At 43.5% G+C, this 19,288-nt stretch overlaps 1 protein-coding gene and 1 long non-coding RNA gene across 4 annotated transcripts in view; one reads left to right on the top strand and one right to left on the bottom strand.

The window, feature by feature from the left end:
• The window catches only part of LOC137158904 (uncharacterized), a 30,083-nt gene extending 11,379 nt beyond the window's left edge, over positions 1-18,704 (top strand). The window contains exon 3 of the long non-coding RNA XR_010921490.1: positions 18,129-18,704. This is a non-coding gene — a long non-coding RNA (uncharacterized lncRNA). The remainder of the gene's footprint in view (positions 1-18,128) is intronic.
• SARAF (store-operated calcium entry associated regulatory factor) lies at positions 5,760-19,209 on the bottom strand. 3 transcript variants are annotated; one of them, XM_067556882.1, is made up of 6 exons: positions 19,038-19,206; positions 17,361-17,536; positions 15,439-15,844; positions 12,521-12,635; positions 10,145-10,272; positions 5,760-8,236 (listed from the first exon to the last, which is right to left on the bottom strand). In XM_067556882.1, the coding sequence occupies exons 1-6, from the start codon at positions 19,138-19,140 to the stop codon at positions 8,211-8,213; spliced, it is 954 nt and encodes a 317-aa protein (XP_067412983.1). In that variant the 5' UTR covers positions 19,141-19,206; the 3' UTR covers positions 5,760-8,210. The 3 variants fall into 3 exon arrangements, with proteins under 3 accessions (XP_067412983.1, XP_067412986.1, XP_067412985.1); XM_067556885.1 differs by lacking the exons at positions 5,760-8,236; positions 10,145-10,272 and adding an exon at positions 11,987-12,424 and having other exon boundaries at positions 19,038-19,209; XM_067556884.1 differs by lacking the exons at positions 5,760-8,236; positions 10,145-10,272 and adding an exon at positions 11,991-12,417 and having other exon boundaries at positions 19,038-19,209.
• Between the last annotated feature and the right edge of the window lie 79 nt (positions 19,210-19,288).

Genomic DNA, 19,288 nt, shown 5'->3' with positions numbered 1-19,288 from the left:
GCGGATGACCTTAGAGTGTTTCAGGACTTGGTGAAGAGGGTGGCAGAGGCACTTTACGTCCATTCCTTATAACAGGGACTGGAAGCACCTAGATCTGTTTGGCAGGAAGGCCTACTTCTCTGCCACCCTTCACTTCAGAATGGCAAACCACCAAGCTTTGTGGGCTAAATAGGACTATCAGAACTATGTGACGCTTAGTTCTTTTATTGAACACCTCCCCGATTCTCACAAGGATCTATTTAAAGCCTTGGTTAATGAGGGCCAGCTGGTAGCAAAAAGTCTCTGCAGTCTGACACAGCAGCATGTTCTATTTCGACAACCACTGTGATGAGACGGGCCTCGTGACTTCATCTCTCCAGCTTCCCCAAGGAGGTCCAAACAGCGGAGGACTCCCCTTTGAGCTTCTAGCCTTTTATCCCAAACCTCATCAGGATAATAGGGAAGTCATCCTCCATACGGTTGATGTGGGAGTCTTGGCCTTCTAGTTGGACTGGACAAGAGCCTTCAGAAAATCTCTGAGACGCTTCCTCTCCATTGCAGATAGGTCAAAAGATACAGTGATTTCAGCTCAGAGACTCTAAGAGGGTCTCAGACTACAGCATCTTTCAGACAGTCAACATTGATTTCATGACTGCAGGTTGGATTCAAAGGTACTTAGGGGCTAAGTCCAACATTTAGGCACCACTGACATTCTCAAAACTGCTCAGTTGCTGCCTACCCTTGTAGATGCCTACATTTTGGCAGTAGGCACATGCAAAGCCCCTAAGTCCAGATGCTGCCCCACCCAACGAACAAGCTGCTTGGAGCCATCACTCAAGTTGAAGCCCCAGTAGGATTCTTAAACTAGATGTTCCCCTATTTATTGCATCAGCAGGATCTGAGTGTGTGCGTGCATATCCATACCCAGTTACAGCATTCACTTAGGGCTGGTCTACACTACAGAGTTTTGTTGACAAAAGTGACCTTTTATCAACAGAGTGACGGTGTACATATTAGTGTTTCCCCGACAACAAAACTCCCCTGCTTTGGTGACAAAATAAAACCATCTTGACAAGAGTAGAGCTTTTTGTGGCAAAGTTAGAGCGACAAAGTGTCAGTGTGGACGCTGTGTGCTGTAATTTGGATCCAGGAGCTATCCCACAATGCCCACCCTGACTTCTCTGCTCACTGGTTTGAATTCTGCTGCATTGCCCTGCATTTCAGCTACACAGGCAGGCGTCCCTCCCCTTTCAAAGCCTCAGGAGGTTTGGAAATTGCTCAGCCTGGAGAAGAGCTCACACAGCTACTGCCTGGCTGAGCAAGCCGGCTCTGGGCAGCAAATGCCCTCTTCCCTGGATTGCAGGGGAGAAGGGTGGATCATTCTCCTGGGTCTGTGGGGAGACGAGGCTGTGGGAGAACTCGCAGGGAATTAATCCTGCTCTTCTATGACAGGCATTCAGGCAGCATGGGCTGCTCCTGGCAGGAGGTGTGGGAAGAGACTGCTGATGTGCTGTGCAGAGCCAGGGAAGGAAGCTGTGGAAGAACTCAGCCTTTTGTCCTGATTCTGGGAAAATCCTGCTCTCCCCAGCACTAGGACTGCAGTGGCAGGCAGGGCAGATCGCTGCTGTGGGGATGGGAGAGGCTCTTGATGTGCTGTGCAGAGCCAGGGAGGGAGGTGGGGGCTGATGTTGGGGTGTCCCCTTCATCCCACTAGTGTGCAGGTCTCTGCTAAGCTGGGGGAGGGGGCAGGAACAGGGGGGACACCAGCTGTCTGTGCACCAGCTTCTGCCTCAAAATTGGTTGCTTCTGGCTGCTGTCTGAACTTGAGATAGCGCGCGGACACACACTGTCCCTCAACACACACAGTCTCGGTCTCTCTCGCACGCATGCACACACATACACTCCCTGTCTCACTCATCCCCCATCCCCCAATTCTGTGGGCTTCTTGTGTTTGCGTTCAGCACTGTCAGTGTGGCTGACGGCAGTTGAAAAGCAGCTGTTGATCTGGTCGGATGCCCCTGGAACGATGAGATTCAGAAACCTTCATACTGTGATGCTGGGCCTGCCCCATGAGGCAGCGCAAACCCTTCCCGACACACGCTGCGTGCAGTTGCCTAGTGGGGTAGCCACCCACTGTGCACTGCTCCGTGTCGATGCAAGAGCAGGTAGTGTGAATGCACTCCTCTGACATGAGGAGCACAGTGAGGATGTGCAACAGCGGTTCAATTACAGCGGTGGCTGCGCGCTGGCGTAACGTGTCATCAAAATGCCGTAGTGTAGACAAGGCCTAAGATGTGGAGAGTCAGGTTGGAATCACCACTCTGCCTGATTTGTAGCAGAGACTTGAATCCAGGTCTGACATCCCAGGTGAGTGCCTTAACCACTGGGCTATTGGTTCTGATGAGGTGGGGCAGCAGAGAAAGGGCTGATGTGATTTAGGCACCGAACTCCCAGAGAAAGTTTGTTGCTGAGAATCCTTAAAGGGAGGCACCTGTTGCCTGCCTGTCAGGCTATGTCTGCATAGCAATTAAACACCTGCAACTGGCCCAGGTGAGTTGACTGGGGCTCAGGCTGCAGGGTTGTAACACTGCTGAGTAGACATTCGGGCTCAGGCTGGAGCCCTCGCTCTGGGACCCTGCAATGGAGGAGGGTCCCAGAGCCCAGGCTCCAGTTCAAGCCCGAACATCTACACTGCAATTTTTCGACTGACGGCACTCGGGCTGTAGGGCTAATCAGCTGGCCCAGGCCAGCCACGGCTGTGCCGTGGGTTTCTTATTCCAGTGTAGATATACCGTCTGGCACCTGAAGTCCAGATCAAAGGGAGTTAAGGTCTAGATTCACAGAAGGCATCTAAGCCCTGTGCCTTTCCTCTGCATTTCACACCAGGCTAGGCTAGGTGGATCCCACTGCAGCTTCCTGGCTTCTGAGCATCTCTTCCTCAGGTGCTTAACTCTTCCCTTCTGAGCCTAACTCAGGGCTGAGAATTCCAGGAGGCAACAGGGACCCTAGGAGTGAAGCATTGTAACATCTAGGTGCCTTTGTGAATCGGGCTGCCCAAGGCCTAGTTTACAGTTTGCGTACCCATTTAACTACATGGGTTTAGAACCATATAGAGTTAAATCGGTGTGGCTGTGAAGGTGGAGATAAAGGAGTTCATGAAGTAAGCTGTAGCAATATAACTATAATGAAATCGATACAGAAACTGTAGAGATGTGGTGCTGAATTTACCATATCCCTTAGGAAGCTGTGTAATCCGTTTCCCTGTTAAATAGCTGCATTTAATTTCTAATCAGAATTTTTCTTCAACTCCCAACCCGTGGATCTTGCCTACAAGATATGAAGGCCGCCGAACAGCAACTATTTTCTCTCTTTGTACGTCCTTATTAAGCCATGACCAAGTTGCCTGTTAACCTTTCTTTCTTTATTCTGCCACACTTGATAAGTTTAGCATTTAAATAGGCCCAACCAGAAGTTAATTTTAATACCTCAGTCCAGAGGACTGGAAGGTGGTTATAACAAAGCATCAGGCTACATTGTGAAGCCTCTATCTGCACAAGAGAAGACTAACCTAATGTTTTAAAATGAAAGCTTAGGCCTAGTCTACTCCTAACTGATATAGCTAGGCCAGAAAGCTGCTGCCTATGCTGGGAGGATTCAGTGAAATAGCTACTCTGGCACCTCCTTTCTAGTGTAGACAAGGCTTTACATTTTGCAGAAAGTAGCTACACTTGTGGAAATATCTTAAAATCACAGAATCTCTGATTCTTTGCAACCTTGATGTCTCTCACAGTGCAAATACACTCTCAAAGTGAGAAGTTTTCAGTTTTGACACTAGGTGGCACAACAGCTAGTTATAACTCTGGGTACTTTTTCAGCTGTTTCTTTCTAATGCTGTGCTGCTGGGGCCTTCTCTTGCATCTGGTTAGACCAGTAGTTCTCAATCCACAGCCCAATCAGCACCCAGCTGTGGCCCAAGTGACATCCTCAGGGCCATATGGTCAGAGAGAGAGAGAGAGAGAGAGTGTGTGTCACATAACAGGTAGAGAGATGCATAAGTGACCCCAGCCATATTCAAACACACTTGTGAAACACAGAACCTTGGGAGGACAGAAAAGAACCATGTTTTAGGCTAGTGAATAGACTAGGGTTCCTTCACATGGTTGGCTTTTTGTTTGAGTCTCTGGGGAAAAAATGTAACATGATTTCACAACAGCTATATTTAAATGCAGTTAATTTTGTAGCACAGATGGGTGTATTAAAGAGTTCTCTTCTACCATAGAAATCATTGGGGACTTGGCTTCATGGGAGTAATATCAAACTATAATTGTGAGGGAGAATAACTTCCTTTCCCTCTGCTGTCAAACAGACTTTAGGGTACTGCTCTCCAGACTATTGCTCAGGCTGTGTCTGCAAGCATTTTTTAAAAGCTTCCTACCATTATGCCACTGCTTCAGCAGCATAAAGAGAACACTAGTATAGATTGGCCACTTCTATTTTATTCACTCTGTTGTCAAACCCTGAACAAAGCAGGTCCAAAACAGTGGTGAAAATGGTGGTAGCCACCCATCATCTCCTGTCTCCCATTGTTACCAGCTATAGAGCTGCCCTGCAATAAGAAAAATGCCAGTGTAAATGAGGCCCTGCTCTCCTCCGCTATCATTTTCCTGATTTCTTATACATTGTTGATCTTTGTTCCTCCTCCAGACCACATACCAAGCAGCAGTCCCAAACACAACACAGGACTCTTTCAAATTTCAGATGAGAGCCCCATGATGATCTTATCTGATTTTGAATCCCATGTGCCTCCTGCTGGCAGTTTTCAGCCAAGTAGCATCATAGAGCCTGTGATATGCCCAAACTGTATCCTGCCCTTGCCTTGGCAATTGTCTCAAACCAATTAGAATGCAGTACATAGCTTAGCCTTACTTCATTTATTGCTAAACTGTTCAGCATCAACTGAGCTGCATCAATTACCAACATCTGTTGTCAGCAGTAGAGTTTGGTTCCTTTTAGTATAAATGGGCCATAGAATATTGGGGTAGACAGATATCAACTGCTTCTCCTAGAGAGGAATTTGTCACCACTATCAGTTACCACCTTTACAGGTGCTTATAAATTCCTGAAATATGAATTAGTCACTATCCTTTTTATCTCAAATTCACTAATACTATAGCACTTTTAAATGGACCCAAAGATAGGGTTAGCATAACAAGTGGGAAATAAAAAAAACTAATGCAACTCAACAGGAATCCTCTCCTTACATATGATTTCTTCTCAAAGCAATCTAGATTAAGTATTTTCTTGTAAGACTTGATAGTGGAATCAGATTTTCACGAGATTTTGTTTGCAAGACTGAATGATAAATCCTCATGTGCTAGTCATTACCCCTTTAAACAAAATATGGCATACACCAGCCTAGCAGCTGGATGTGCAGGCTAATAATGCAGTGTAACAGTCACTCCCCAGGTGCAGTGGTATCATGGGTATTCTGCAAAATAGCATCATGGCATAATGTGAATGACATGGCATGAGAAAAGCCATCTAGGCATTGAGACAGTACCTTTTTCCCCCTTTGTATGAATTTTTATTTTTATTAAAGTAACAAAGTGCAGGGCAAAAGCAGCCTAAGTTGTAGGTATGTAAAAATATCAATGTCATCAAGGTTACACACCGGAACAAATACACAAGAAACAAAGTACAAATTAAAGCATTATCTGAATGTTTTATATCCAGTTATGTATTTCTAAGTCAAGCACAGAATTCAAACTCCACCCAGACAATTCTATGATAATGGATATTTATCTGCATAGCAAGGAAACAAAGTGCTAAGAGCTAAATAATACAATAAACTTCAATGAGAAAATTACAAATAAATTAAATGGCATGATACACAGCTAAAAAAATCAAGCTGGCTAAGTAAAAGTAAGCTACTTCACTCTACTTAGCTTTTTTGATGGGGATTTTGGTTTTGTTGGCCATCTATCAACCCTTGCCCACATTTACTACTCCCCACCCTACCTAAGAGCTAAAATAGTTATGCATTCTAGTGAGCCAACAGTAAGACTAATTCTCTCTTCCTGTTTTAAAGTTTGTTCTGTTCTGGAGAGTGAGAGGAAATAAAATGTGCTCATTTCCTCTCCCCCAACAACCATGTGATCCTCTGGCAGATCTAAACTCCCCTCCCTGTTAAACCTGCCCACCCTCCCAGATCAGTTACTGGTTTTCTGGTGTATATAGGCAAGTGTCACACAGACAGTTAAGAGTTTAACAATATTCCTTGTTTGGCTGTCAGGATCAGTAATGAACAAGCTAATGTGGTGTTCTTGCAGTAGTCCTGGTCTCCATTAGTCTTGCAGAAAGCAGATTCAGATCTCTGATGGTGAAGTAGCACGTTTCTACAGAGATGACTATCTTTTTGTGCCAGTTCCAAATTCTAAATAGTTTCTTGGTTAGCAGGGATCTTATAAGTTTAGCCTTCTTGCCTGAAACAAGCCCCGCGCTCAGGCAAAATAGTCTTAAGCAGTTGCATTTGTACTTAATAGCTGTGGTTGTATTTTTCTTTTGGGCCTACTGGCATTAAGGCCAGGTCTACTTTAGGGCTTTTGATGGTATACAAGTGTCAGTAAAAAAAAATTACCGTAACTGCCATTACTATACCAGCAATAATTTCTAGTGTACACCTGGCCACAGTGTCCTCTTATACTCTTCATACCCCCAAGGGTCCTCAGGGGTTTCTATTTCTTTGCTTTATAAAGCTGCTCCTCTTCCCAGATCCAACCCATGACATAAGGCTGGGTAAAGCTCCCACCTCATTGCTTTCTGATGATATTTTGGAAGCACCAATGCCAAACAAAGTCCATGTTTACAGAAAAAGGCTGCTAACGCTTTTAAAAACAAAATCTGCAAAGCTGGCTCAGACTCAGATATGTGTCTACAGTGCATCCAGAAGGTGTAATTTTAGTGCCAAGCTAAACATACGAGTGTGGCTGTTAGAACGCTAGCTAGCTGCTCTTGTCCAAGCCCACCTGACCCCTGCAGCTGAGCTTGAGCAGGTAGCATGAGCTACCACCTACACTGCAACATCCACACCGCTATTCTGAGTATGCTAGCTTGAGCGGCGCTAGTGTGAGTGCCTGCCTGCACTGGGAATCATCCCTTCAAGCTGCAATGCAGACATCCTAGGAGAGCTGGGTTCACGTTCTGGGCTCAGTCTCAAGGTCTGCTGTGCTCTGGAAGACTATGTTGTAGTTTCTGAATAGGGGCAACAATGCTCTTTGTCAACTTACAATGACCACTCCCAACTAATGGAGTCCTTGCCACTTCTCCATGCAGGAAGGATGGTGGCTGAGACACTGTCTGCAGTAAGGATTTTTTATGATAAGAGCTTTCCACCATTGCTAACAGCCATGGTTGAAACAGCTGGAGCCATACTATTGACAAAATTCCGCTGGCCATAAGTATTTCACACCATATCAATTTGCTCTGACAAGATTTGGAGTTAAAAGCAATTGCTGCTTATCTAGGCTAAGACTCCCAATGCTTCTTGAGGCTCTGGGCCTCAGTGTTCATTACCACGCTTGCCAGTGTCCCATAGAATTGTCTAACACGAGCTTGCAAATGCTGGAGCCCAAAGACTGAAAAACCCTGCTTGAAAAGAACTAGCTCCCAGGGCATGGTTAAGCTAGTTATTTTGGCAGACTGGGTCAGGTATCCTTGCCAAATCACTCAAATAATAAAGATGGGAAAGATGCCTTTGTAAACTTGGAGGACTTTGTTTTTATTTTAGGAAAATATTCTTGTGGTATAGGGTATGCTTTGATACCTGCTACATTTTTAAACAAGACGGTGGTATCCAACCTTTCTGTGAGGGCTATGAAAGTCAGTGCCATATTTATTCCTTCATTCATCTCCCACACAGTCATATACACCTTAGTCTGAATGCATGAAAAACCTGTTCTCACCACCAAGAGCAGTATCTGCTCCCTGATCTTTTATCTCCATTTTCTTTTCAAAATGAACATTCAGAGCGTAACATCTGCAACATCTAAATCCAAGAAGCAACTTATTAAAATAAACTGAACTGTGGAGATATTTCAAACTCCACCCCCAACCCATAAGTCCTGTGGAGAAAGATTTCAATAGTTTTAAAACTGAAGAATTTTTTTTAAAGGCACTAAAATGCAGGGAGGAAGGATGTATTTAACTGCAACCATCTTGAGGCTCTAAGAACGTCATCTCCTTTTTGTGCCGCCAAAGCCTGCAAAGGAAAAGGACAATCATTACAAAAACAATACGTCTCAGCTCACCATCAGCTTTCCATTTGGTTCTCCTCCTTCACCGTTGTACACACGGATAACTGAGTCTACCTAGCATAGTCACGGGATTAGGGTGACAGGATGACACCGAGCTGGCCTGGGAAAAATTTCAAGGTGATGGCTTGGACTGTCTGATTTCTGACAAGAGTTTAGTGTAATCATGAATAATCCACCCTAGTAGAAGGGGAGAGAAATCCCTAACAATCTAATGAAGTCTGCAGACTTAAGGGTGAGCCCAGTGCGGGTAACATGATGTTCACTGCAGGCCTACAGGGTAGTTCCATGTCTATCATTTAGACTGCAAACCCACCAAACCAGGAATTTTTTAGAGTTGTGTGTGAACATATGCACAATGGGGCCTCTGGGCACTACCATAACAGAAATGTTCATTAATTGACCCCTGGCCCTGTATTAATTACTGAACAATATCTTTAGAACACACCTATGCACGTGCCATAAGCTACCACTACTCAAGCAAGAGAGAGAAACTCATTACTCCTGGAGCAACTCTGCCTCCATGGAAACAAAGCAGAAAAGGCAGTGATCTGGAATGACTAAACCTATTTACATGAGAACAGAGTTAAGGGAGACCTGATTATAGCCTGGTGCCAGTTTGTAGTGAAGACTGAATCATAACTTTATTCTATAGTCTGAAGTTTTAGCCTGGTTAAGAAATACTGCTAAGGTTTTGTCTACACTACCAGCTGCAGCTGTGTTATGACAGCCTCTTCTGATTGCTGAAGTGGTAAGGGGGATGGGCCAGTTCTACAAAGGAAAAATCTTTGTGCCCTACGCCTGACCACCAGCCAGCCCCGTACATATGGAGATTTAAGTGAGGTATTGTGAATGAGGGAGGGAATCTCACACTGAATTCCAAGGATAAAAATCTAGTTCAGCAGCTTCATTTACTCTGCAACTTCCACAGTGACTGAGGGTGGGGTCCTGAGAAAAATTAAGAGTATATGTTCATGTAATTAAAAGCTATACCACAATGCATATACAAAAGGGGCAGAAGGATTACCCAGCAGTGCAATCAAATCCTAATGGTCTTCTAATGCAGTATTTTTGTGTAAAATTTATTACAAATTTAGTCAAGTCAACTACTGTAGTCTAGAGAAGGCTGAGGAGGGACATAACAGCCTTCAAATTTGTAAAAGATTGTTATAAAGATGATGGGGATCAATTGTTCTCCATGTCCTCCAGGGGTAGGACAAAAAGGAATCTGTTTGATTTGCAGAAAGGGAGAGTCAGGTTAGATATCGTTAGAAAGTTTTTCCTAAGAATAGTTAAGCCCTGGAATAGGCTTCCAACGGTGGTTGTAGAATCCCTGTCATTGGAGGTTTTAAGAACAAGTTGGACAAACACCTGTCAGGGATGGTCTATGTTTACTTGGTGCTGCCTTAGCACAGGTGGATGGACTTGATGACCTCTTCAGGTCCCTTCCAGCCCTGCATTTCTATGATTCTGTGTACACATTCTGAAGTCCTGAACATGGTCATTAAAGAGCTGGAGGTGACAGTTTTGGAAGGTCATTTGGCATTTCATGTATGCAGTGTAGCTGTAGTCATGTCAGTCTCAGGAAAAGATATTTCTTTTACCCCCTTGTCTCTCATTTGGCATTTATTTAATTAATACTACTTTGGGAAAGAAGCTATGTACAATAGAAAGTTCACACACATTCAACTTTATGAAGAACATCTACTCAGCAACATGGTTTTATTTTGCCCAACAGGGACTGATCCAAAGCCCACTAAAATCCATGGGAGTCTGTCCATTCATTTCAATGTGCTTTGGATCAGCCCCAAACTCTCTCTTTTGAGGAGTTGCAGGAAGATAAGTCTTTGCCTTACCAGAAGCAGTTCTTGTCCCTGAGGTCTGAGGCCCTGTATGGCCACTTGAATTTCCACCTGGAGGAGGAGGAGCAGTGGGACCAGTGTATGGATTGGCATATGGAAAATATGAGGAACGTGGTTGTGTCCTGAGAAAAGAAATGTTTTTTGTTTTGTTTTTTAAAAGAAAAGTCATTGTTTAAGAAGGTATTAATATCCTGAGTGAAGTATTTCTTTTAAAAAAAGGCAGATATGAATAGAAATACACAATTGCGCACACTACTTATTTTTAGGCCTAAAACATAGTAAGATGCAAAGAGGAACTGGACATATATATGGATATCAAGTTTTCCCAGAGCTATCATACTTAATACTAACAAGTTTTGTAAGAGATTAAATCATGCTTCAGGATTTAAACCCGTGTCTAACTCCTAGGGATTCTTGCACTTTCCAAAGAAGAATCTGATGCTGGGCATTGTCAGAAACTGGACTAAATTTTTTATCCAGTCTGGCAATTCTTTTGCTCTTCTATTATATTCATGTAATGTTAAAAAAAAAAGTTCTTTTAAAAGCATCTCTAGGACATTTGACTAGAGAAGATATGAGCAACTGCAATACAGCTCTGACTAGAGACAGTAAAATTCACGATCTTTGACTCATCTCACTTCAGTTTATTAACTTCTATTGGCAGGAGAAGATTCCTACTTTTTGAAAATCCAAAGTCTGCTCCTTCACACTAAGTCTGGTTCAGTTTTTTTCCCTCATTCTTGTCAGAATATGGGGAAAGTTTTTTTTTTTTTTTTTTTTTTTTTTTTTTTTTAAATGGAACAAAGCTACCATGGTACTTGATGACATTGGTGTCCTTGAGGCACATGCTTTCACAAGTTTGAGAAGAGCCTATAATTTGTTCTAAAAAAGGAAGCTAAAGTTAGGCTCTTAAATACTTATTTAGGCCTTTAAATAAGTGACTCGAGTTTCCAGCATTCTGAGCACCCAAGAGCTCCCACTGAAGCCAAAACCAAACATTTGATATATAAATTTCCTGGCATTTAGACCAGTTTAAAACTGTGTCAAACTAAGAAAAGCTTAAAAAAATCCAGACATTTGAAACATTCTAGGAACCCTAATGCACTGATTTATAACAAGGAGTGATTTCAGTTACTTCAAACTGCTGTCCTCTGAAGAGTAACACTGTAAACATTTTATTTCTTCCTACTGAAGAAATCTGGAGCCTGTGTGTATTCAGTCATATCTGCTAGCTTTACTGCTTTTACTTCTGTTAGCCCTTCAGAGCTCAGAGAGGGAGCTGGATTCTATTGTTTCTTGTACATCAGAATTGGTCTCTGATCCCAAACTGGTTTTTCTGCAAAGCTGCCTGTTTGTCTCCTCCAGTTCCCTCCCAGTCACTTTTCAAAGTAGATTGAAACTTCAGTGCATCCCAGTATGGTTGGTATTAGAATCATGGAACATTTCCACCTAACCTTTGCAGTTTTGCTTTTATCAGTTGGTATTCCAACTTTTGTTCCTTAAAAGAGTAGGTAAATACACACAGCCCTTTATATTACTACATTCCCAAAAAGGGGAGTTGGCATATCTGCAGGTAGCACAGTCACTTGACAAACAAAGCACTCCTGTGCAAGATCAATTTAAGCTCAGCAGAGTCCTTGAAGAGCTCTAGCTCCCCCCCCCCCCAAATGGCAGCTGTTGATACTCCTAGGAAGCAGTCTAGAAGAGTTTACAAAATGTTTTGATTTTTAAATAAACATTTCAAATGTGAATGGCAGATGAGGGCACAGATATTTAAATATCTATTACAGGAAAACAGATTTCTGCCTGTAGTTACTTTGTACAAAGTAATAAGTAAAAGTCCTTTGCAGAACCATGCCACTTGGATTTCCATTCATGGCATGTGAGGTGGGGAGACTAGTCCACGTATTGGAGACCCTGTAATTTGGCTCCCCATGTCACAGAATGCTGTGTTCTGGATGTCACAGCACAGCAGGAACCATCCCAAATTGACTTTAGGGGAGATAAAATTGAGGGAAAAAAGGCTAATTTACAATTACTTCTATGGTTAATGTTCTTAGCTATGTCACTGGAGACATTCCACACAACTTGTTTACATAATTTTTTTTTAATTTGCAGCTCATCTAACAAGCTACAAGGGTAAGTGCTTAACTGAAACAAATCAAGTCTCAAAGAACCCTTTTAAAATGCCCCAGTTTGCAGAAGCTGTAGTTCCACCTTGGAATTGCTGTTGTGGTAAGATTTTGCAGCTTGGATAATGCAGGGTTCTGCAAGCTCAAACACAGAAGCAATGTGAATATTTTATAGCCAGGTAAAGTGTACATCAGGAAGAGGAAAGACTGTTGGGGATAGAGCATAGTTAATGCTTACCTTTGACTACCAGCCAAGTATCCTAGTAGACCTCCTGTTCCAAGTCCAGTCCAAAACCCTGGTCCTGAATTGGCCTCATGACTGGAACCAACACCACCTCCAGAACCGCCAGCTCCTTAATTCAATTGCAAATTAAAAATATCAACTTTTAGAGTCACTGGCAGTTAATCATCGTGTCATCCTTAGAGCCAACAACAGGCCACATTAAAGAATTATTTTAAACAAAAGCAAACTGAGTTCTGACTTCCACTGACTGCAATGGGCTTCAATCTCCATTTGAAGGGCTCCAGTGAGCAGTTCTGCTCTGGCAAGTGATTACATTGAAAACATTCAGAAGGCGCCATTTTAATAGTTTTATTACTGTAATGTCTATAAACAGTGGTTCCCAATCTATTTGGCTCGAGGGACATAGATATCATTTTTACAACCCTGAAGGGCCACCAGTCTCTTCCAGTAGCTCCCCACTCTGCAGCTAGACAGCAGGAGTTCAACGAAGACCTCCTAGCTGATCTCCCATCCCCCTGACTGCAGCAGGAAAACCCCATGTCCTGTAGCCCTGTGTGCTCCATCTGGGTCCCTGGGCAGTGACTCCTTTCTGCACTGGGATGGGAGATCCAGCAGGGACCCCAGTACCTAGGGACCCAGGGAGAGCGCTTTGCTCTCAGCTGATGCCAGGGGAGGGGAGTACAGCGCTGATCTCTCAGGCCCTTGGCTGCAGCAAGGAGCCTGCACCCATCATGTAGCCCCACAGCAATGTGCTCCACCTGGTCCTTAGGCAGCCAACGGGAAGGGAGTGGCGGGCCCCAGGTTGGGAACCACTGGCCTAGAGTCTCCATCCCAGATCAGGGCCTTTGTTAATAGGCATTGCACAAAAACACATTGGGGCAGGGATTGTCTCAAGGAGCTTACACTAAACAGGCAAGACAAAAAGCATGGAGGGGAAGCAACTTGTCCAAGGACACAGGAGGTCAGTGGAAGAGCTGGGAACAGAATCCAGCTTTCCCAGCCCAGTCTTATGCATTAGACTGCACTACCTCCCCGTCTTCTCATGCAACAGATTTGCTCCCATTTTGAGTAACCAAGTACATTGAGTAGTAGGTGCTCACTCTGACTAAAACAACACTACCACATTTTTCTCCTGGTAGTTCTCTCTCAATTGTGTGTTAACGGAATTGTTAACTGAGATCAGATTGCAAAACCTTCATTATTAGTGATGCATGAGTCAGGGGAAACCCATCTTGATTTAAATCTCTGGTTGAACCTGCAGGATTATCAATCAGAAAAAGACGTATTTTTAATTGTAAGCAGATGCCTTTTAACCTGGAATCAGAGGCAATGTGGAGCTTCACAATGTCATTTTTACCGTTAGATTTTAGAGTAGGACTGTACTCTCAACTTGATCTGGCATCAAGATAAGGTAGTTTACAAAAGCATAATAAAGAAGCAGTAGATGTGAAAGTCAGCACAAAGACCTTAACTCCAGGAAAAAAACAATCACTAAAAATAAAAAAAAGTGATTGAAGTTGGCATTCCAAACTTGCCCAATCTGCCAGAAACGTCACATGCATAATGTTATGCTATAGTAGTCTGAAGGAAATCAATAAGGCATTTGAGATAATAATTAAAAAAATGTTACACAAAGGGAAAATTTCCTAAAACATCTGAAATGGCTTGGCCTAGAATCTGTTGGCCCTGATAAGGACAGGGGCCTTGGCTAATCTTGGATAAGGAATGGGACGGAGGAAGAAAATGACTTTTCGTTCTATGCTTGACAACACACACAGTGGGGTCCTGGTCCACGGCTGGGGCTTGTAGATGCTTCACAATACAAATATATAACAACAACAACAATAGCACCGGTGTGAATTAGGAACTCACCAGGGTTATTAATGGGCACATGGCAGACACATTGTTTAGAAATTCCACAATAAGCAAGTGGGAACAGATTGTTCAAAAGCACATAGGGAATTTAGGGGCACAAGCCCTCACCACCTCACAGTATTCAATTTTCAAGGTCACACATGACTTAACTCCACTCTTCCTCTCATTTAGTATTGAAAAGTTGACTCCCACTTCCAATTAGCTAATGATGCCAGCCTCCACAGTCTACTAAGTTATGTTCTCAAACAAGTATTTTTGTGCCTTCTCCCATGTTGCCCCACATGCTTAGGAGGTGGCCCTGTAAACAACTGCACAAATACCTCCTTATTCACCTTCAAATCCCTCCTCAAAACTCCCCTTTGCCATGAAGTCTACAAAAAACTTGACAATGACTGGGCTGCTGATGTGCTGAGACCTTAGTCTCTCATGCTGACCAACGGTATCTCATTGTTTCCTTATGCGCTCCCATGGGTCTGTCTGAATTCATCTGTTGTCTCTTCTCTTATATTTAAATTGATAAACTGTTGTCCCCGACTGTCTTTTCTCTGTTTACACAACACATAGCACAATAGGAGTCCTCAGAATAAATAAGTAAGTTTACTCAATGTTTGATCCCTTTCACACTGTGACCTCCCTGCCCCCCAAAAAAACACACAAAAAAACACTACTGACCAAATCATTATGAAGTTTCATCCTAAAAGGACTGCTTTGAAAAAAAAGTTAGGAACATGAAAAATAAGAGGAGCTTTTCAAAGACAAAGGGAGGGCAGTCAGGCATCCAACTCTTTGAGGGTCAGTAGGACTTGAGCATCTGACACCTATTTGTGCCTTTGAAAGTCTCCCCCAAAGAGTACAGTGGAAAGCTACTTGAAACTTTAACACTGAAGTTATGACTGGGCCCTACAACTGACATTCATACTCAGCAATCCATGCACACATTGTTTTGTTTTTTAAACTATTCCCACCCACATTTGCTGCAACCAGAGCAATACCCATTGCTTTTTATATTTAACTGTACAATAGGCTTAGAACCACACCTGTGAAGCTGGATTTAAAACCAGGAGGAGGTGGTGTCTGATGATTCTGCCAAGATGTCCTGGAGTATCCATCACCATTAGAGAAATCCTGCTGAGGCAGCTGATTACTGAGGAATAGCTTGTAACACCCGTAAGCAAGGAGCAGAAGTACTATTATGACTATCACTCCAGCACCAGAGTCAGAGGAATCCTGAGAATTCATTTTATTTGTCTGGTAATAGCTGGAGCCAAAGCTTCCACCAAAGTTGTTAGCTTTCCTTTGGCCTTCCTCGGTTAACTCTAACCCATACTGCAAACCACAGGATCCCCTTAAGATGTAAGGGTCATCAGGATAATCATAGCCTTCACAGCTCACTTCAATTCTTCCAAAGCGATAGGAATTGTCCAAGTCTGCCTTACACTCCCACTGAAAGTAGTAAAAAAAAAACTCAAAGTAGTAATTATTTCCTGGAAGTAGGTAAGTAGCCTTTTGTTTGCTTTCATGTATATGTAGTGAAATATAGCAATAATTATTAATAAAATTATTTAAAAACAGTAGTTAAGAGAGCTTCTGGATGTTTGTATTTTAAAAGTTAGCTATTAAGATTTACGAACCTTTAACTTAGAGAAATTGAACATTCAAAAAGTAAAGCAATTAAACTCTAGAAGACAGGTGAACAAACTACTGAAACTATCAGGTTTTTCTAAACATTCAACTTTTAAGAATACTGCAGAGTATCATGTAATAAAATAGCCTTTATAATGTTTTAACGGAAATCCCTCACAAAACAGCTGTGAGGTAGTTACAATGAAATAAATACTAACAAAGGCCCTGATCCTGCAATCTGATCCATGTCAAACTGTTGTATCCAGATGGAGCTCCACTGACATCACTGAGACAAAGGTCTGCCACATAGATGAAATTGCAGGGTCAGAAATTGAATGATGTAATGAAAACATTCTGTAAAGTAAGTCATAAATGCAACTCCTAAAGATGTGCCTATCTCAGCAAACAAACAAACAAACAAAAAGGCCTTAGCCATAAGGCACACATAGATTTAGTAAGATTTAAATAGTTAATTCCTGAACAAACAATTCAGAATGACACTTGCAATTGTAAATCCAGATTCAACTGACTTTACAAATACTAAGATTTTACAGGGTTTCTATTGCTAGGACTCCTACTTCAGCTTTCCTTCTCCAGAAATCTATTTTGCTATTATCCAAGCTTTTGACAATTTGGTAAAAAGTTAAATTTAACCATGTTTTTGTTTCTCCAGCTGCCAAAACAAAACCTCCATGCCCCTCTTGAAAGATCTGAAAGTCAACTTGTCTACAGTGAAAGTTGCAGCAATTTAACTTAAATTGGTTTTAAAATTAGTTTAGCTAAACTGGTGCATACCATTGTGTTTGCTTGCAGAATGCCTTGTTTCAAGTTTAGCATAAATTGATTGGGAGTCAATTTAAGCTAAGCCAAGCCAAAATAAGTGTGCCTATAGAAGGTCTATGCACTGGTTTAACTAATGCAATTTAAAAATAAAGAAGTAAAACTGCTGCAACTTTCTCATTTAGACAAGCCCTCACTTCTAGATTAAAGAAAGATAAGAGTAATATGGAAACTTTTGTACTGGTCTTTGATTTCAGGAAGTTTATTTTAAGAAACCTAACATTTGGCTCAAATTTCTTTTGACAGTGTTTTTTAAAAAAATGTACCACTTTTAAACAAAATCTAAGTTTGTGGTGTAAACTAACAGACAATGGTCCCTTTAAAACTATGCTTTTAAACACTCATTAAAGGAATAATCTGCACTATAATTTAGAAATGTCCTTGTGCTTCTTTTCAGTTTATGGCTGCTCAAAATTTCATTCAGTCTGTGCCTGTGCAGAGAGAGTTCTATTTAATATTTAGCATTTTATTTACATGAACTTTTAAGTGAAGCTACCTGAACGTCAAAGCCATCCCAGCCTTTATTATGACATTGAACAACCGCAGGGACATATGCACATCCAGCTGTGCCTCCAGTGCATTGTAACTGGGGAATCGGAGATGTCCGCCGAGAAGTAGTATACTGATCTCTGTAGAGAGTGAGCGCTTGGATCTCCCGCAACAAAACTCTCCCTGAAACAGGAAGAACCATAAATTAATAGAACCAGCTTGCATGAAGAATTCAATTCAGAGCAGGAGTAAACGTGATAGGTAACATAAGCAGCCTGCCAACATACTTTCAGAACCTGGAGCACTTTAAAAGTTACTTGAGATTCCCAACAACGATGCAAGAGTGGTTGAAAGTCTGGGACACCTACAGACCCTACTAACAGGACTGTTCTACTTCTTTCAAAGAGATGTTACTGTGTATCTGTCACAGCCCAGCTGGCACCTTACCAATAACATACAGGCTTATGTAAAAACCTTCAGTCACAACACAATACTTTCTCTGCGAGAAGTGAATCCCTGACTGCGTTTTTACCATATAGATGCTCATGAATGAATCTGATTAAAAAAAAAAAAAAAACTTGCCAGCTTCACCGACTCCATAAAAAGCTTTTGACCTGCACCCACTGACTGAAGCTGAGATTAGTACAAAATGTAGCAGAGTAAAAAACCCTATGACTGTAGTAAATCCATGTACCAGTCCATCAAATTTAAGAGTGTACTATACAAACCGAAGCCTTCATGCAAGAAAAATAAACCCTCTTTTGTTCAATTTCAGCCTAGCCCTCTTCAATGAATACATCCATGACCTGCCAGCACTACTGGAACAATCCCCAAATCCAGGATGCCCATTAAATGACTCAACTATTGAACACCTGCTGTATCATGATGACTAAATACCATCACCTACTCACAAGGATATGCAAGAATCCCGCACCTTCTGGAAACTTGCTGCACTACACAAGCCATGCAGCTCCCACAAGAAATCAACCCAACCACCCCCCCATGATTTTTCAGGGGCGGGTGGGGGGGGGGGTGAAATAAAAACAAGGAAAACAGAAAAAGATTGTTATAAAGACTTGGGGCCACACCGTAAATAATACACACATAAGAACGGCCACCCGGGGTCGGTCCAAACGCCGCAGGCCCATTTAGGCCGGTATCCTGTCTAATGAAGTCTAAAAGGAAGGCCTCTGACCCATAGGGGAGGCGGGGGATGGTTTTAAGACAGACACAAAGACACTGTCTTAAAAGGAGCCCCCTGAGCCTCCCACAGCGATGCTGGCTACACGGCAAAGCCTGGGTGAAAAGCGCTGGCAGCAGCAAGTGGGGGCGGAAAGGCCTTGGGAAGAAAGGAGCGTGTGACTCTCGAGCCTGGCCCTAGGGCTGAGCGCTCTCCCAGCCAGCGGGGGCGAGCCGGGGTCCGCGGCAGAGCTGGGCAGGTGAGGGCGGGGCCCCAGCAAACCCCGCAGACCGAGCGCCGGCAGACGGGTCCCCGAGGCCGGGCCTGTGCGGCGGGGCTCCGAGCGCTGCTCTGGTTTGCCCTCCCCGGAGCGCTGCCGGACAGGGCGGTTACGAGCGCCCGCCCCGAGACGGACCCGGCCACCTGCCGGAGCCTAGCCTCCCTCCCCGATAGGCTCGCGGGCCCCCTCCCCGGGGAGGGCTGGGGGAGGGGGCGAGCCCTTACCCGGCTGGTCCCAACCCCGGGCGGGCCCCGGCGCGCTCAGGATCAGCAGCAGGGACATGAGCGGGACCCGCCCGCCGCGCGCCATGATGGTTACAGGCCACATTCGGATTGGAATAGGCTCCCCTCTGCAGCGCCACAACAACAACCGCCCCGCCGCTACTGCGCGTGCACATGTGGCGTAAGCACGCCGCGCCCCCTGATTGGCTGGCGATTGTCAATTGCCTCCCTTTCCCGGCACGCCCCCGTAGCGC

This window comes from Emydura macquarii, unplaced genomic scaffold (genome assembly GCF_026122565.2).
Source record: "Emydura macquarii macquarii isolate MOO-44397 ecotype Brisbane River unplaced genomic scaffold, CSIRO-AGI_Emac_v2 contig_1790, whole genome shotgun sequence".
Lineage (NCBI taxonomy): Eukaryota > Metazoa > Chordata > Testudines > Chelidae > Emydura > Emydura macquarii.
The sequence above is the reverse complement of the archived record's forward strand: the minus strand, read 5'-3'. Positions and strand labels throughout refer to the sequence as shown.

Coding starts and splice junctions, on each gene's coding strand:
- SARAF (XM_067556882.1), bottom strand. CDS start 19,140: ATGTGGCCTGTAACCATCATGGCGCGCGGCGGGCGGGTCCCGCTCATG. Junction 17,537..19,037: donor CCGGGGTTGGGACCAGCCGG/GTAAGGGCTCGC, acceptor TTCCTGTTTCAG/GGAGAGTTTTGTTGCGGGAG. Junction 15,845..17,360: donor GGGATGGCTTTGACGTTCAG/GTAGCTTCACTT, acceptor TACTACTTTCAG/TGGGAGTGTAAGGCAGACTT.